Source organism: Thunnus maccoyii, chromosome 22, assembly GCF_910596095.1.
Source record: "Thunnus maccoyii chromosome 22, fThuMac1.1, whole genome shotgun sequence".
NCBI lineage: Eukaryota > Metazoa > Chordata > Actinopteri > Scombriformes > Scombridae > Thunnus > Thunnus maccoyii.
This window is the reverse complement of record NC_056554.1, coordinates 20517321-20534133: the sequence shown is the minus strand read 5'-3', so window position 1 is coordinate 20534133 and position 16813 is coordinate 20517321. Positions and strand designations below refer to the sequence as shown.

Genomic DNA, 16813 nt, shown 5'->3' with positions numbered 1-16813 from the left:
CTACACCCAAATTTCTTGTTGTATTGCAAGTTTCTCTAAATTTGCTGGTTTATTCTCAAATTTCAGGGAAGTATTCAGGGTTGTACCCAAAATTTCAAATCTATTATCAAATTTCAAGGGTTTCATTCTGTAATTTGAGGGGTTTCTTACATAGTTCTTGAGACTTTACCAATAATTATGCAAGGTTTAATAATGACTTTCTAGGGTTCTGCCTGGTTTAAGGGGTTTTATCCAAATTTCAGGTTTACTCCTAACCTTTGTGAAATTTTAACCCAATTTTCAGGGTTTTTATTTTTTTACTTACCTTTTCAGGTTGTTTTTCTAACCTTGTAAATCTAAGCCAGAATCTGTACTGTATATTTTGGTCTGTTTTGAGGGGTAACACCATCTTTAAGTTTATAAAAAGTTTAAAGTGTAGAGTGTCTGGAAACATCCAAGTCATAAAATCCATGAAACATGCATGCACATCTGTCCCCAGTTGGCGGTGGAGCGAGAGACAGCGGGCAGCGTATGTGTGTTCTCAGCACTGGTGTCTGCCATTGAGCGCTCCCAGGCAGAGCTGATGGAGGTGCTGGAGATGAGCCGGAGGGCGGCCGAGCACCAGGCTGATGCCATGATACGGCAGCTGGAGCTGGAGGTCGAAGAACTGCGGAGGAGAGAAAGCGTGCTTGCCCAGCTTGCCCAATCAGACGATCACATACACTGTGTCAAGGTTGGCGAGGATCTAACGAGGTTCAATTTGATGATACAGGGGTTGAGGAAATTTTCACATGGAGTTAATATACTTACATACTGCAAACCTTGGGTTATTTTTCCAGACCTTCCCCATCCTCTCCAGTCCTCCACCTGCCAAAGACTGGTCTGGAGTGTCGGTGAACTCTGACCTGGGAACAGGGACCATCTACAGATCGCTGGCAGTTCTGGTGGAAAGGTTCCAGAAAGAGCTGAATAGTATTGCAGAGACAGGTCTTTGATTGCAAAACACAAACATAAATGAATGACAGTGAAGACATTCAACTGGTAAATTCAGATCTTTAGCTCTCTGTTTTTACTGTAAAGCATTGAGTCTGTAGAAACATGTGCAAAAGGTGGTCAGTGTTGATTTATTGCCAAGGTCTCTTGTCAAAAGAACATTTTCATCTCCATCTTTATCTCCTGATTTTGGGAATCAGATAAAGGGTATGGCTGGTGATTTACTAAATTTTTCTTGTTGACACAAGTGTTATGTGTGGATCCAAACCAACAATGAATTGGTCCTACTTACCAGTATTGTGTGTGTATCCAAAGCCTGATATAGCTTACTCCTCTGGGCCGTAGACCTCAGTTGTAGTGAAAAAACTATTAATTCATTGACGTGTTTTTAATAGTTTTTGGACAACAGCTGAAGTCTATGGCACAGAGGAATAAGATATACCAGGCTTTCAATACACACACAATACTTGTAAGTAATCTATTCATTATTGGTTTGGCTCTGCACATCTGAGATCTGTTGACAATAAGAAAACTATAGAAAAAAAGCCTTATCCTTTAAAAGGATCATGGGTCTTCCTCCACATCTTGCTTTATGAAAAACCCCACCTTTCTTCAAGACAAAAAACGCAGTTTAGATTCTGCTGAGATGCCCTTGAGCAAAACACTACAATAGATCTGTCAAAAATACTGCCCTCTGGTGGTAGAGCTAAGAATGAGCTGGCTATCTTGATGTGTGAAATTATAAATTGCAAGTAATTTATATTACTCCTGACTTCTCCAAAGCACACACAAAATGGCACCAATCACATGGGACAAAATGTATCATTTGTGCAATTAAACGTCACTATGGATTGGTGTTTAGCTCCTGATGCATGACTTCTTGTTCCTCTAGGTTTTCCTGCCACCTTACTGGAACCCAGTCCGGTCCGAACACAGCCCAGTGAGTGTCAACTCCCACTCCACCTTAAATAGGCTAATGATAAAGGTCTATACATAAACCAGTGAATGATATCTGCCGCCCACCTTAAACTTGCTGATAATAGAGATCCAGATACAAACCAGTGAGTGACACCAACCATCCCACCTTAAACAGTTAAACACATCCAGTATACTACACACAATAAAGTGAGCATTCCACCTTAAACCGGTTAATGACACAAATATTGGCATTGCATTTGTGAGTTTTAACAACATTTTGTCCTGTTTTCATGAAACATTTCTTTTTCTTCAGGGATGAGGAGGATACAGGAGTATGCAGGTGTGTTTTGAATTCAATGTAAATATTAAGGACACATAAAGTCACCTTGCAGAGATGATTAAATATAAAATACTTTAACATTTTAATTTTTTTCGTCTTCCTTTAACACAGTGGATGTAACTCTGGACTCCAATACTGCCCATCCCAGATTGATTCTGTCAGAGGACATGAAGAGTGTGAGACACATCACATATTATTACAGCATATAGTAATTGATCATTGAGAGTTAATTTATTTTATTAATCATAACATTTTCAAGATTCTTTTTGAAAAAATAAAGTGCTAATCATTCAATTTCCAGGCAGTTCAGGGACTCAAACTGACAACCCTGCAAACACATCATTTTTCTTCACAGTCTTGAAAATTGGTCTCAAAATTGTGACTAAAATCTCGGTCTGTTCTAGCTTTTTGGAAGGCAAAATTGGAGGGCCTTTTTTCATGTTTGCATAAATCACATGGGAGGATTATGTTACAGGCATATAGACTTAATAAATTTGGAAATGTTTTGCTCACTTGGCTTTAAAATTGTGACAGAGTCGTCCTGTTGACATGCAGCTGCCCTCCTGAAGTGTCCATCATTTCCCTTACTGGCCTTGTACATCACTAATTTTGTTGCGTCAATGTGAAGTTTTGCACTGACAAACTGTCCTTCTGCAGGTGAGGTGTGCAGATCGACACCAGCTGGTTCCAGACAACACAGAGAGGTTTGACAGAGTTGTCTGTGTCCTGGGGAGGGAGGCAATTTCCTCTGGGAGACACTACTGGGAGGTAAAATGCACTCCCCTTTAAAGGGGATGTATCATGCAGATTTCCAGGTCTATATTTATATTTTAGGGCTCTACTGGAATATCTTTGCATGATTTACAGTTCTTATTTATCTATACTGGCTTCCTACTACTAGCTTCCAGATGCTGCCCCTTGGCAGGCTTCTGCCAGCTCCAGAGGCTATGTAAACAAAGTATGAAACAGTACAGTAGTAGGATTTCACAACTTTTTCTCCTTCTGTACTCAAAATGTCAGCTCATCCATACATGTTCGAACCAAAATCCAATCTGAAATATGTGAGTAGACAATGTGAACAACCCATGTCTGTTTGTCAGCATGCACGAACAATCTGACATCAGTTCCAGGAGCAGGCTAAAGCCCTGACTTTTGACTTGAAGGGAGCATTTTACATACATTCACCTCACATTACTGTTATATTGACATCAGACAATGTAACAGTATATAAATAACAAAAATTCACAAAAAGCATGTTACGTATATAGGTACAGTATATGAAGTATGTGTTAATTTACAAAAAGCTAAATTACACAACAATTACTTTGGCTGCAAAAACAAGAGAAGACATTTCTGGTATATCTGGTCAAAGAGAACACGGATAAAGATGATTTTATCAAAATTGTGTTTTTTTTATGATCACAATGTCATCTTGACATGATGAAGTTGTTTACTTGAGTCTTATAAAAAACATTGTGTTATTTTTGTGTTTAAGTTGCAACTTTAAGTCATAATTAGATAATGATCACAAGCTAACAAAACATGACCAAATAGCTATACGCCTTCCATACCTCTCATATGTTTTTGCGTTTGATCTCATAAATATTTCATAATCCCTGTGAACAGGTGCAGGTGGGCGGGAAGACAGACTGGGATCTGGGGGTAGCCAGGCAATCAATCAACAGGAAGGGGAAGTTTGAAATTACCCCAAGCAACGGATACTGGTTCCTCAGCCTGAGAGACAAGTGAGTTTTGCCATCAGTTATCAGTCAACCCAAAAATGTTGCATGTTAAATTGATCAAACTGCTACTGACACCAAATGTGATTTCACCCACGTTCTACATGTATTGATCATTATGTACTGTAATAAAGCCAGTCAGAACAGTGGTAAGGTCATAATTTAATTGCATAATGCTTTAAAAAACAAAAAAGAAAGAAAAGACAGAAAACCTTAAATGCTTTATCTAAAGGACCTTAACCTGTGAAGCACTTTGTACACTTGCTTTTGAAAAGTCCAATATAAATATAGTCAAGTCATTTTTATTTGTAAAGCCCAAATATCACAAATCACAAAATTGCCTCAGAAGGCTTTACAGTCTGTACAGCAATGCAACACCCTCTATCCTTAGACCCTCAATTCGAATAAGGAAAAACACACCCCAAAAAACCCTTTAACGTGTTCAGTATTATGTGTGTACAGAACAGTCCAAAATAGCAACATTACAGAAATACAGCAATGAAAAACAGGATGACAGGATTAATATTTCTTCTGCTGGTGTCCATTCTTTTTAAATTATGGATTTCTTTTTAAATAAAATTGTTTTGAATTCTTTAAATATGTTGTTTTCTTGCTCAATTCTGGAGTTAAGTAGGGTGTATAGTATATAATATAATAATGAAATACTGAAAAAAGAGAGATAACATGCTGTTAAATAGCCACCTGGTGATAAATGTGGCAGACATGAACTATCTTTTCCTTCCTCTCCTCAGGAACAAGTACGCCTTTCGCACTGAACCCTCCACAGACGTCCATTTGAACCTCCGACCCCATAAGATTGGGATATTTGTTGACTTTGAGAAAGGACAGGTGCAGTATGGGAAATACAGTATAAATGTGGCATCTCATTGCAGTAGCATCACATGCTATATTGTCTTATTTCTTTTCCTCAGGTGTCTTTCTACAACGTTGACGCTAAAATGCACATCTACACCTTCAATGACACGTTCACTGAATGCATCTACCCGTTCTTCAGCCCCTGTACGAATAAATCTGGAAAGAACGACGGGCCACTGGTTATCACACCAGTTAACATGACAGAGTGACCGAACACCTGAAAGTTATTTGTTTTTATGACATGTTTCTTCTTCTCTCTTACTGTACCTACTTGTAATTGCTCTGTATTAAGGTTCCTGGTCATTTTTTTGCTATGTGCTTTATAAATATTCATTGTTGGGTTCTCACAACGTTCTGTTCTGTTTTAAACAATGTATTTTATATGATTTGCTGATCTTTTATTAAAACAATCACATTTTCTGATAAGACATTTGTATTTGAATATTATTCATGCAATAACTATTATTATGATTAGCTTTCATTTTGTTCATTATATGCACATGAAAACACTATTTTATAAAAAGATACAAAACTATTAGAAAAAGAAAAAATATTGTGGTGTAGTTTTACAGAATAATTGTCAGCATGAATTTAGACTCTATGCTATTATATTATTATTGTTATTATTTGAGTAATTTTTTATATTAGTCTAATTCACAACATATAACTCTTTCTTAAGGAAACGTCATGCTAAAAAAAGAAAAATTAAAACAATAATTTATCTTTTTTAGTTACAGATATTTCGCTTTTAAGTGTTTATGGAGAAGAGTATTTGTTTCTTTTCTAGTGTAACAGATACACCTTTCTATTCCTCTGTTGTAGTTTAGTAGCTTGAACACCAGGGGGAAGTTTTGTTACATCTGTGGAAAATGTAGGCAAATGAGTAACCTGATCCTCTACCCTAAACACACACACACAAAGTAAAACTCACAATAATAAGAATAATTGTTGTTCAAATAGCACCTTTGATACACAAAATGTAGTTCAAAGTGCTTTACATTAAAAGTAAAAAGCAAAAACAAAGAAAAAGCCAATTTAAACAGTTTAAACTTTAAAATACATCTAAAAAAGGAGGAAAGCTACGCAAGCCCAGTATAGCCATGCTTGCAATTTTTTAATGCCATTATCTCAAGATAATGAGTTAATCAACCCATTAGCTTGAGAAAACAAAAAGTCATTTTGCTTGTTACTTATAGAGTTTATCAGAGATCAGGAGTGCCATGCCAGAATGCATAGATGGTGTCTAAATGTCAGATCTCATTATTAGTACTTATTATTAATCAATGCATAATCAACCCTATCAACTAGAGCTCCAGCAATAGGCTGCATAGATTATGTTGGGCCTGACACTGTTGTTCTTCAAAGGTGTGATGATGTGTAAAGCCAACACCTGTGCAATCTCATCCACTTCAATATAATATTAGGGAATCTATCTTTGTAGAATAGAGCTACTCTTGATCAGCATAACCCATTCAACCACATAAACATGATGTTTTCAATATGATTAACATCAATGTACAGGTCTTTTTCCTTTTATCTATTATTGCTATTATAAGACCTATTATTTGTTAACCTAGGGCTAACTATTCTGGGCTAATATACATGGGTTATCACTGTATATACAGTATTTAACCCACAGAAATGATTTAACCCTGGTTAGCCTGAAGCGGAGCTGTCCAGACCCCTGTGGTGCTGATTAAGCTACTGCAGCTTGTTTTACTTTCCCTCCACATCCAACTACAATGATTACTTGGCGTTAAATGTAGTTACAGCTTTCAATTTGGCCATGAATATGTATTTGGCCAGTCAATCTTATTTTCTCCGTCACCAATGGCTAACGAGTTGCCTTGTTTCAACTGTTAATAGTTAGGCCTAAAAGGAAGACGTTGCAGCGTTGAAAGGATGATAAACATGTAGGCTAAACATAAATGTTTTGATTTTAACATCATTACTTTGCACATACAAAGTCACACTGAGTGTGTTTACATGCCCACAAGTATCCTGGTTATCATCAGGTTTTTTGAGTATCCCAGTTATGTGTTCCGCATGTAAACACCTTTCAGAAACCTGAATAATCCTTTATCCTGGTTTTTGAGAAACCTGGGTTTGCTACCTGGAGTACTCCAATAGAAACCAGAATACTGTCACATGTAAACATGTTATTGAGCGGCTGAGATGTTGAGGAATCAAGACAGAGCTGGACACAGATCAGAAACCTGGATACTGTTAGAATCATGTAAACAGGGATGTTAAAAACCAGGTGTCTTGTCTTCCATGTAAATGCCATATCCAGAATATGGTCAAAACCAGGATAAGACTTAAAACCAGGACACTCATGCGAATGTAAACGCAAATGCGGCAGAGTTCAAACAGCCAGAAACCAAACTTCGCTGTTCATTCTCACCTGTTGAGGTAACTCAGTCGGTACAGACATCAGTGGCTCTGATGTTCAAGAATCAAGACACGCCTGCACGCAATCAGAAACATGGATACTGTTATGATTATGTATATAAGCATAACCAGTGGTTGTTGGCCAAAAAAAAAAAGAAAAAGAGCTTTGAATAAGAAACGTTAAAAACTACATAACTATACTTTAGGATTAAAAGATGATGCAAAGCATTTTTTAACGTCAGAAGATCATCAATGCACCGTGAGGACATTTAGTTCACCCGGTGCAGTAAAAGTTCAAGCATACACACAAACAGGTTTAGCGATCAGATTAAAATAAACACCAGAAGGATAATCGGTGCTTCTTTCATGAACGAAGTGATTTTTTTTTTTCACGTCTTGTAACATGAGTTACCCCACCCAGTTAAGTACATAATTTTATTTGTCTCCAAACCTGTATCTTTTCAAAACACATACTATGCCACACACAATTGGCATATTAATGACACACCAAAGCAAGCGCTCCTCCCTAACAGAAATGACAGTGGCCTTTTCTACGAGCTCCAAATAAATGTCAAACTACAGTCACTGACAGATGACAGGAAAGGAGAAATAAAAGAAGAGAAACTAATATAAATGAGAAAAAGAAGCACATGAACAGAGAAAGACAAAGAAAAGAGAATTTTATCATTTAATTGGACCCCCATTTGTTGTTCTCCCAACAATTGTACTTTCTTTCTTTACATGATATGGCTGGCAATTTTCAAATCTCATGTTTGGAGCCAACCCAACAATTAATTGATCTATTTACAAGTATTATGTGTGTATCCGAAGCCTGATATATCTTACAGTATTCCTCTGTGCTGTAGACCTCCATTGTTGTCCAAAAACTATTAAAAATACATCAATGAGCCACCCATCGTGGCCACTGGGTGACACGTTCCTTCAAAACCAAAGGTTGCAGTCAAGTTAGTTTGTTTAGACACAGCTCCAAAGACTGTGATCACGTTTTCAGTCTCCAGAGAGTCGTTCTGTGTAAGGCAGATGCCACTGTAGTGCTCAGCTAGTATGTTGTGCTACATATCACAACATCTTGACTTACAGTGTTGTACAAAGTCGAAGTCAGTCTTTTTCTGTTTTTAAATAACTTATTTCTATCATTTTACTATATTGTTCAATCAATTTAAATTTATTTCATAGGTTTCTGCTGCTTGGATTACCTCCTGTGTTAGTGTTGAAGGACCAGTGTGTAAGTATGTTTTAATTAGTGTATAATCACTTGGAAATTGATGGTTTTCGTTACCTTAGAATGAGCCCTTTATATCTACAGAGGGAGCAGGTTCTCTTCCATGTTGCACCGCCATGTTTCTACAGTAGCGTTTTTTCATCAGTTTCGTGGCCACTGTAGGTTCTCCAAAACGCTTGGAAGGGGAGCGGTTATCAGTTGGTTGCAATCTGAAACCTCACCACTAGATGCCACTAAATCCTACACACTGGACCCTTGAATGTTGGAGTTTATTAATATCATAATAAATTACATGCTGGGACTGTTTCTTAGTTGGACTGGTGACTTCTTAGAGTCTCAGCAAAGTTGAATCACAGCCACAAGAAGACTCCAGGAAGTCTCAGCCAAGAAAGAACTCCAAAAATCACAATTTACCATTTTTACACTTCTGTTTGTCTAAAAATTAAAACATCTCTTGGCTGTAGCTTTATATGTAGCTACAGGTATGACGATGGTATTGATCTCCGCATTTGGCTCTTAGCAAAAAAGCAAATAAATGTATTTTCAAACTATTACTTTAAGGGATTCAAAAATTGTTGTTTGGTGTTAATGCTGAATAAGTTCTGGTAAGCCAACTGCTGCATATTAAAAACATAAGACCAAGACTCTCATTCATCTTCAATGGACAACTTCATTGAAAATGATTCAAACAAAATCAATAATACACAATTATCAAATAAAACAAAATGAAATAAAATTACATGAAAGAGTGAAATGACAAGTAAACAGTGTAATCAAAACAAAACAATCAACCGAGCACCTATGAGGAGGATAATAGAAACAACAGCACACAGAATTAAATATTGCCATATCCCGTACTAAAATAAATAGAGCTCACACACAGGTTCACTGACTTAATGACACCGCAAAAGACCTCGTTCACCTGAACACACAAGATCAAAGAGCAAACCAGGTTACAATAAACTGGTTTTTTCAGGCCACTTTCTAATAACTCAATCGGCAGTTATAAAATTAATCCTCAGGAATCCTGCTAACCAGGAAGTTTCCACGCTGCAACAGGCACTCAATCGCACTTAGCTTTATGCTGCCTTCATGTTCTGTGTGCAGATATCATAATTGCAGGTTCAAGCAATAGTTAGATATTTTCCCGAGAGTGAGATTAGAAAATTGATACCACTCTCATGTTTGTTCGGTAAAGATTAGCTTAACATAAAGACTTGAAACAAGGGGAAACCTTGAAAAGCTAATCTGGTTCTGACCAAAGGTAACAAAATCCACCTGCATATTATATACACGTTATATCTTGTTTGTTTGACTGGAATAAAACCCTAAGCTTGATAGAACATGTTAATTAGTGAGCTTTAGAGATGCTGGAAGGTGGATTTTGATACTTTTAAGGGAGTCAGACTAACTGTTTCCCTTTGTTTCCAGTCTGTATGCTAAGCAAAGCTTCCATAAGGCTTCTGTCTTGTATTGAACATACAGATATGACAGTAGTATCAATTATCTCGTCTAACTCTCAGCAAGAAAGCAAATACGCTGAGTGTCAAACTATTACTTTAACGGCACATGAGCAAAATAAACAAATGGGTACATACAGCATGACAGGTACAATCAGTTTTACAAAGACGTGACATTTAAAGGTTCGGACAGAACAGAAGATTTGTCAAAAAGTGATTTGTTGGACATTGACTTTGTATTATATTTTGGTTTAAAACGCTACCTCGTGTATAAAATACCAAGTTACTCTTAAATATTAAAAAGTTGTATCTCTATTCCTATTTGGTGTTTTTTTTTTTTTTTTTTTTTTTAAATTAACAGAACTTAACTGGTACTGTAGATCATAAAACTTAAAGTTTACTGCTTTACAAAGAGCGGACCTTTTTCTAGTATTACTTCTTGGGTCCTTGTTTTAAAAGACAAGAGTGATAGCAGTTTCTAGTGTAGTATTTTGGGTGATGGTGGTGAGGTGTTTTGTCTATCAATGCTGAATCAATATCTTGTGTCATTTATGCTCAATCTCAGCCAACAAGGAGAATTCTGCCTCAAGCCCCGACTGCTATGACAAACCTCGGTTGGTTTTTTGTCAAATATGCGATAAATTCTGACTCCTAATATTCACAGCGTTACTTAAATTCCTTCTTTTCTGAAAACTATTTAAGAACATGCATAGTAATCCCAAAAAACTTGATTGTAAACAGAGTGAATTATTTAAATCAATCCTAAATCTAGATATGCATCTTAAATAATATCACTATTAACTCTTAAACCCTTCCATGTAGATTTCATTTGAAATTCTCCTTTAAAATCAGAAGCTGCTGCGGCCAATGCGGTCCTACTTCATCGCAGACTTTGCTTTTTCTTTCTGAAGAAGAATGTGCTCAGCGAACTCTCTGACGGCTCCCTGTCCCCCGACTCTGTGGCAGGTGTACTTTGAAGCGTTAACGGCTACCATTGGAGCATCTGCAGGTACTGCGCTCAACCCTGCCAGGTTTAGACAGTGTACATCCGGCTTATCATTACCTGAGAGGAGGAAAGATAAACATAATTTACATACACATATGTAGAAGCACCTGTACAGACAGATTCATTCTGAAATAGCAAGATACGAGTGATTTAGGGGAATTTGTGGGAATTTTCAGGCTTTGAAGCCTGTTGGACAAGTCGTGAACAGACAGTCTGCCTTTCTCTACAGTGCAAAACACTCATTTGAACTGGAATCATAATGCTTTAATCTGAATTAATAATTTTAAATATGATAACGAAATTAAATAAAATATATAACTGGAACAAACTTAGAGCAAAATTTATATTCTGTTGCCCTATATCATCATCATTATAGTTTGCCAATTTACTGAGAGGTTTATTTTTAGATTTTATGATTTTTATTGGTATATTTCAGCACACAAACTTCTACATTTCAGTGTTTGTTGTAAACGGCTGCCTCTTTCTGCAGGTTTCTGTCCAGTTTTATCTTCTGTTGCACCTGACAGTCTAATATCAACTACTGTAGGCGATAATATTCTCTCCTCTAATATCTCTATGACTGTCACATGCCTTGACCGGCTCCCATATTAGTCACAACATTAGACATTAGACATGACTTTTTTTTTAGCATCTAACTTCTTGATTTCTGTTACAGTACAGTGATGTTCTGATGACACATCGTCAGCACATTTTCCAATTGTTTTGGGGCCTCTAACATGACTACTGACACAATTTGTCTGCTAATTTTTGGCAGCCGTGGTGTGAAATTCTTTTTACTCTTTGGTAAAATCTTTGTGAATGAAACTATTGACTAATTTCCTGATCAACACTATATTACTGTAAATGATTAGCTGCTTTACCCATGTACGCCACGTCCTTCCAGTCCAGCTTCCTGGCCTCCACTATCTTCTTCAAATCATTCAGAGGCTCTTCTCCCACCTCAATGACCTGGCAGCCCATCCTCTTGGCCAGTTTGTCAGCCAGTGACTGAGCCACTGGGTCCTCTCTGGAGGTCAGCAGAATGACCTGTTGATGCAAGAAAGAGGGCAGCGTTGGCGATAAAGGATGATACGAGCCAATTCAACAGCTTCTTATGGTGAAAAATCAAACCTCCACTTCTTCTTTCTGCAGCATGCGGATGCCCGTGGTGTCTCTGGTATTAATAGACACCATCTCCTCTCCGGATACAGACAAAAAGATCCTTCCTTCTGTTAAACATCCGGATACGTTACAGAACATCAGCCGAACCACCTCAGGCGTGACGCGACCGAAGTAACCATACCTGTTGGAAGAAGCAGAAATTGGATGAGTGTCTTATCAAAACCATCTGTTCTCAACTACCAGTGCCTACTAAAGACATGCAAATGGATAAGAAACAGACAAACATATAAATGCAAATGAAAGTCAGAGCCTTTTATCTGACTACACTTGAAAAACAAATATTCATGAAGTGGAGGACGTATAGACAAATAGAACAAGTACCACAGGAAAATGATAAAAAGAAGAGAAACATACATGTGGTTAGAGATGGGGAAAGACTAGAAGGACACAGTCTACACAGTTACTAACAGTCTGAAATATTAAATATTCAATCAACTGTCACATATGAAAAGGAAAAACAGCAAAATAGTTTGCATTTTTGCTTGAATGATCAATTATTTAAAATAGCTGCTGATGAAATTTCTGACGATTGATTAATCGACTAATTGTTGCAGCTCTATTATCTAGTCAACATTTGTGAAATGGCATAAATCATCAAACTGACTTCTGCATCTGTCGGGGCGTAAAGCATTCGATCACTTACAAGCTGGTTGTCGTCACAAATAGTTATCTGGCTGCAAAGGTTTGTCACTGGTTGTGTAATATCTTTTTCTGCCCACTAGGTGCTGAGCATGTTTGAATGTATGTTACCTGAGAACCCTCTGTTCTGCCACAGGCCAGTCGATGTCCACATCTATGTCTACGCTGTACTCTGGCAGCATCTCGTAGTAGCCTACCTTGCCACCCTGAAGAGAGGGGAAACAGAGAGATAACACAGGGAGCATGAGGTAAAAGAAGAGGTCATTTAAAATGTGAATGCACAAAAAAAATCCACTAAAATCACTGATATAACTAGAAATGGTGAGTTACAGCCTTTCAAATCTACATTCAACGTGTAACTAAAGGAGGCAGATGATAAACTGTAAACCTGACATGTTTAGGAGAACTGAAAAGAATTATGTAGACATAAAATTATGAGATACTGCAGTTTATTTTGCTGCCAAATTACCTGCAAAAGTCCCTCGTTCAATATGAGGTCTCTCTTGGTGAAATAAAAGGAACCGTTCTCACACAGCTCTCCATCCCAGTCCTGACGCCGCGGCCGGTTGGCCGGGTCCAGATTAAACGGTTTGGTAAGCTCATCAGCTAGAAGGAGGGAGCAAGGTAAGGGTTAAAGGTCCGTTCTACAATACGCTGCTTAAACAAATGTTATTTTGCATCTACAGTTAATTCACATGGAGAGGCTGCGTTGACAAAAACAGCTGCCGGTTACGGCTTGAGGCTGAAGCCAATGTGAGAGTACAATGAAGTGCAATGCCACCGACTGCCGCTAGATGCTGGCTCCAATTCAAAAAGTGTTAACTTCTCTCTAATAATACTAAGTAATTTAGTTCAACAACTCATTATGGTCTCAGTAGCCAATTCGGATATTACTGCTACATTAATAAGATTTGAAGACTTATAGTAGCTTTGATGTCTGCCATGTGGGCGTTGATTGACATCTGTCACCTAACAATTTAGAGATAACGATTCATGCCGCATAACATGAATGTTATGAATCTGGTGCAACAGGTTACTTCATGACTAAAGGTTACAACAAAGAACCACAATGAAAACACCCATGTAGTTTGTCGAGGTGCTGTGTGCAAAAAACTGTGACTGTGAATTATATTGGAGCTGCAACGATTAGTTGTTTGAGTGATTAGTCAATCAACAGAGAATTAATTGCCAACTATTTTGATCGATTAATCATTTGAGTCATTTTCTTAAAGAAAAAGTGCCAAAATTATGTGGTTAAATGTGAATATTTTCTGGTTTCTTTAGTCCTCTATGATAGTAAACTGAATGGACTCTTTGTTGTGACACAATAAGACATTTTAGGTTGCATCTTGGGCTTTGGGATCGCCATTTTTCATCATTTTCTGACATTTTATAGACCAAACAATGAATCAATTAATTCAGAAAAAAACTGTCAGATTGCTAATCGATAATGAATATAATAGTTGCAGTTCTTTGTGCTGTTAAAAATAGGTGGAACTATTTTCGGTGCACTGTAACAACTGTCCCACATCTGTTGACTTACATCCTTTCTTGACCTCCTGCCAGCGGAACTGGTGCCTCCTGACCACCGAGAAGACCGAATCAAAGCCCCGCAGCGTGATCATCTCCAAGGCCTCCTTCACGTGGAACGGATGGAGACACGGGGCCGTAGCCTGGATGTTACATATGACATCCACCTCTGCGAAAACAAAGTCAACACAAGATGAAAGTGGAACAGGATGCAGGATAGTGTTTCATCACTGATTCAACAGAACACAAAGTAAAGTTGAGATAACACTGTGGCAGTTTGAACGAACAACCTGTGACACTGAGACCACACCTGGGTGCATATAAGTGTTTCCATTGTATATAATGTATATGTGTATATATGTAAATTATTCTGGTCTCAGTTTGTCTCCCTGTGGAAATAAAGGTTTCAATCAACCAATCAGACTAGTTACTCATTTTCTTTTTTGTGCCTCTTTTTTGAACCTGAACATCATGGGAGCCTTTTACGTGCTGGGACCCCACACAGCCAAGGAGGATGATGCTGTCAATATAGGAAGTCTCAAGACCCTGTCCATAAAATTCCTGCTGCAGCCAGAAAATCCTGTACTGTAAGCATGGTCGCTGCACAAGCATCATTTGCTAACTGGAGCATTGCAGGTAAAATGTGAGTCACAATTAATAGGGGGCTTCTGCAGAAAGAGGACTGAGGATTAATGTTGTCCCACTGTCTGTGTTTTATATGTTTCAGGATATGGACCACCTCACCATAATAGGGAAACTGGCATCCCAGTATGATGAAGCTCTACCCTTGGCTTAGCCAGCTGGTGGCTACTGCCCTCAGAGTGCCCATCTCCAGAGTGAGCTGTGAGACTCCTCAACTGTGAGTAGGGTAAGACATTTAATATCTTAAATCAGAGATTGTTTAGTTTCTCTCTGGGTGAGTTTCCCTGACAGAGTCTTAGAGTTCTTTAAAAAGAAAACAACAAAAAAAGTTAAGTGCTCTCAGCCAGGCTGCAAACTTTGCCACTGAGGCTATCATACAGTACCTTCTGTAAGTAGAGGGTCAAAGAGGCATTATGTATTAATAAATAGATGTCAATAAATATGTTCTAAAGGTTGTTTTGCAGTTAAGTGTCATTTTATTTCATATCATTAAATTACCTATTGATATTCACTCCGACGCCAGCAGCACATGCGCACCACCCAGGTACAACAAAAAACCTTTGCCCCCGCTGCTGAAAAACATCCAAGAGGAAACACTGGTCTGCGTACCTGGGTTGAGCCTGGCGAACTCTTGGATGGTTTCCAGTGACGTAGAGGAATCTCTGGAAACTTCAGGACTCCTCCTGTGCACCTTGGCACCCCAGGATTTTGCCACCTTCTCGATCTCATCATGGTCTGTTGATACCCACACACTAAGAAAATACAGGTGTGTTATTATTATAAATATTATATTTACAGTCTTTTTAGCGTAAAATTTCTTCTTTGTGTTTCCCTGTTGAGTTGCGGTGGAAGTATAGTGACAAAAATAGGGACTCTGGCACTATAAAGACTATAACGTTGAAAGATATCTACTAGCTTTTACTGAAGAAGCTTCATGTTAGCTTCAGATAAACTTTTAATTCATTTTTGGTCAGAAGGAGGCTTGTGGATATTGTAAGTGTGTCAGATATCCACTTGATATGACTAACTCAGACTGCTGTAGCCTCACATAAGCTTCAGATACACTTTTAAATGCATTTTTGCGCTAAATGAAAAGGATTTTGGCTCCCCATACATTGTAAGTGCATAATGAAGGGATCTTCTAATAGCCAGTATGAACAGGAGGAATGATTACAGCAAGAAAAACCTGTTTCAGTGTTCATTTCAGCACCTGACAGACTTGAAAAACCGTGAACTTGTCCTTTAATGAGGCCAAAATGAAAGGTGAAACGGGTTTATACACAGAACATAAATACTATAATACGAGCTATATAATATGAATACATACACATATATATAAATAAGCTAAGTACTCTGTTTAAAGGATATTTGGAGCCAATTTTAGGGTTGTCTTCATACAACAGTATCTTATTATTTTTCTCATCTACCTGTCAAACATGTCAGAGTCCACAGCAGCCCTCACCACCCATCCAATGAGCGGGACCCCGGCTAACATTTTGATGTTTTTCAAAGGGATCCCTTTGCTTCCTCCCCTCGCAAGGATCACGGCGGCTACGTGTCTCTTGCCACCCGCCTTGGTCTGCTTGCAGGCGGTCAACAGTCCGTCCTGCTCGCCGTTATCACCGGGGAGAAATCTCTTCCGTGTAGCCATAACGGCTGTAGTTATGCGGTTCAGCGGTTTGTTAAAACGGTGGTCGGTATGTCCGAAATATTGCCCTAAAAGAGGAAACCGTAACCACAGATCTCTGTAGTAACTAAGCAAGTATCTACTTGAATGAAGTATGAATCAATTCCGGGTTTTCTTCTTCGGGTCTTTTATTTCTGGTTTCTAAATTGCGGTAGCGAGCTCACTACCGCCGCCGTCTGCCCCGGAGG

At 38.2% G+C, this 16813-nt stretch overlaps 2 protein-coding genes across 4 annotated transcripts in view; one reads left to right on the top strand and one right to left on the bottom strand.

The window, feature by feature from the left end:
• LOC121889430 (E3 ubiquitin-protein ligase TRIM7) overlaps positions 1-5273 on the top strand; it is a 60675-nt gene extending 55402 nt beyond the window's left edge. For all 3 annotated transcript variants that reach the window (XM_042401385.1, XM_042401384.1, XM_042401383.1), the window contains 9 exons: positions 479-712; positions 819-966; positions 1865-1912; positions 2204-2230; positions 2342-2406; positions 2888-2998; positions 3857-3975; positions 4722-4818; positions 4902-5273. In XM_042401385.1, the coding sequence (XP_042257319.1) occupies positions 479-712; positions 819-966; positions 1865-1912; positions 2204-2230; positions 2342-2406; positions 2888-2998; positions 3857-3975; positions 4722-4818; positions 4902-5054 (1002 nt within the window). In that variant the 3' untranslated portion in view covers positions 5055-5273. The remainder of the gene's footprint in view (positions 1-478; positions 713-818; positions 967-1864; positions 1913-2203; positions 2231-2341; positions 2407-2887; positions 2999-3856; positions 3976-4721; positions 4819-4901) is intronic.
• A 3856-nt stretch (positions 5274-9129) lies between these two features.
• cmasa (cytidine monophosphate N-acetylneuraminic acid synthetase a) lies at positions 9130-16813 on the bottom strand. The gene is made up of 8 exons (XM_042401608.1): positions 16366-16813; positions 15548-15690; positions 14310-14465; positions 13236-13372; positions 12878-12972; positions 12077-12248; positions 11827-11992; positions 9130-11002 (listed from the first exon to the last, which is right to left on the bottom strand). The coding sequence occupies exons 1-8, from the start codon at positions 16587-16589 to the stop codon at positions 10815-10817; spliced, it is 1281 nt and encodes a 426-aa protein (XP_042257542.1). The 5' UTR covers positions 16590-16813; the 3' UTR covers positions 9130-10814.

Excerpts from the sequence above, each read along its gene's own strand:
- cmasa (XM_042401608.1), bottom strand. The coding sequence starts at position 16,589 with ATGGCTACACGGAAGAGATTTCTCCCCGGTGATAACGGCGAGCAGGAC. Across the intron at positions 13,373-14,309 it reads GCAGGAGGTCAAGAAAGGAT|CTGATGAGCTTACCAAACCG; the intron begins GTAAGTCAACAG and ends CCCTCCTTCTAG. Across the intron at positions 12,973-13,235 it reads TGAACGAGGGACTTTTGCAG|GGTGGCAAGGTAGGCTACTA; the intron begins GTAATTTGGCAG and ends CCCTCTCTTCAG.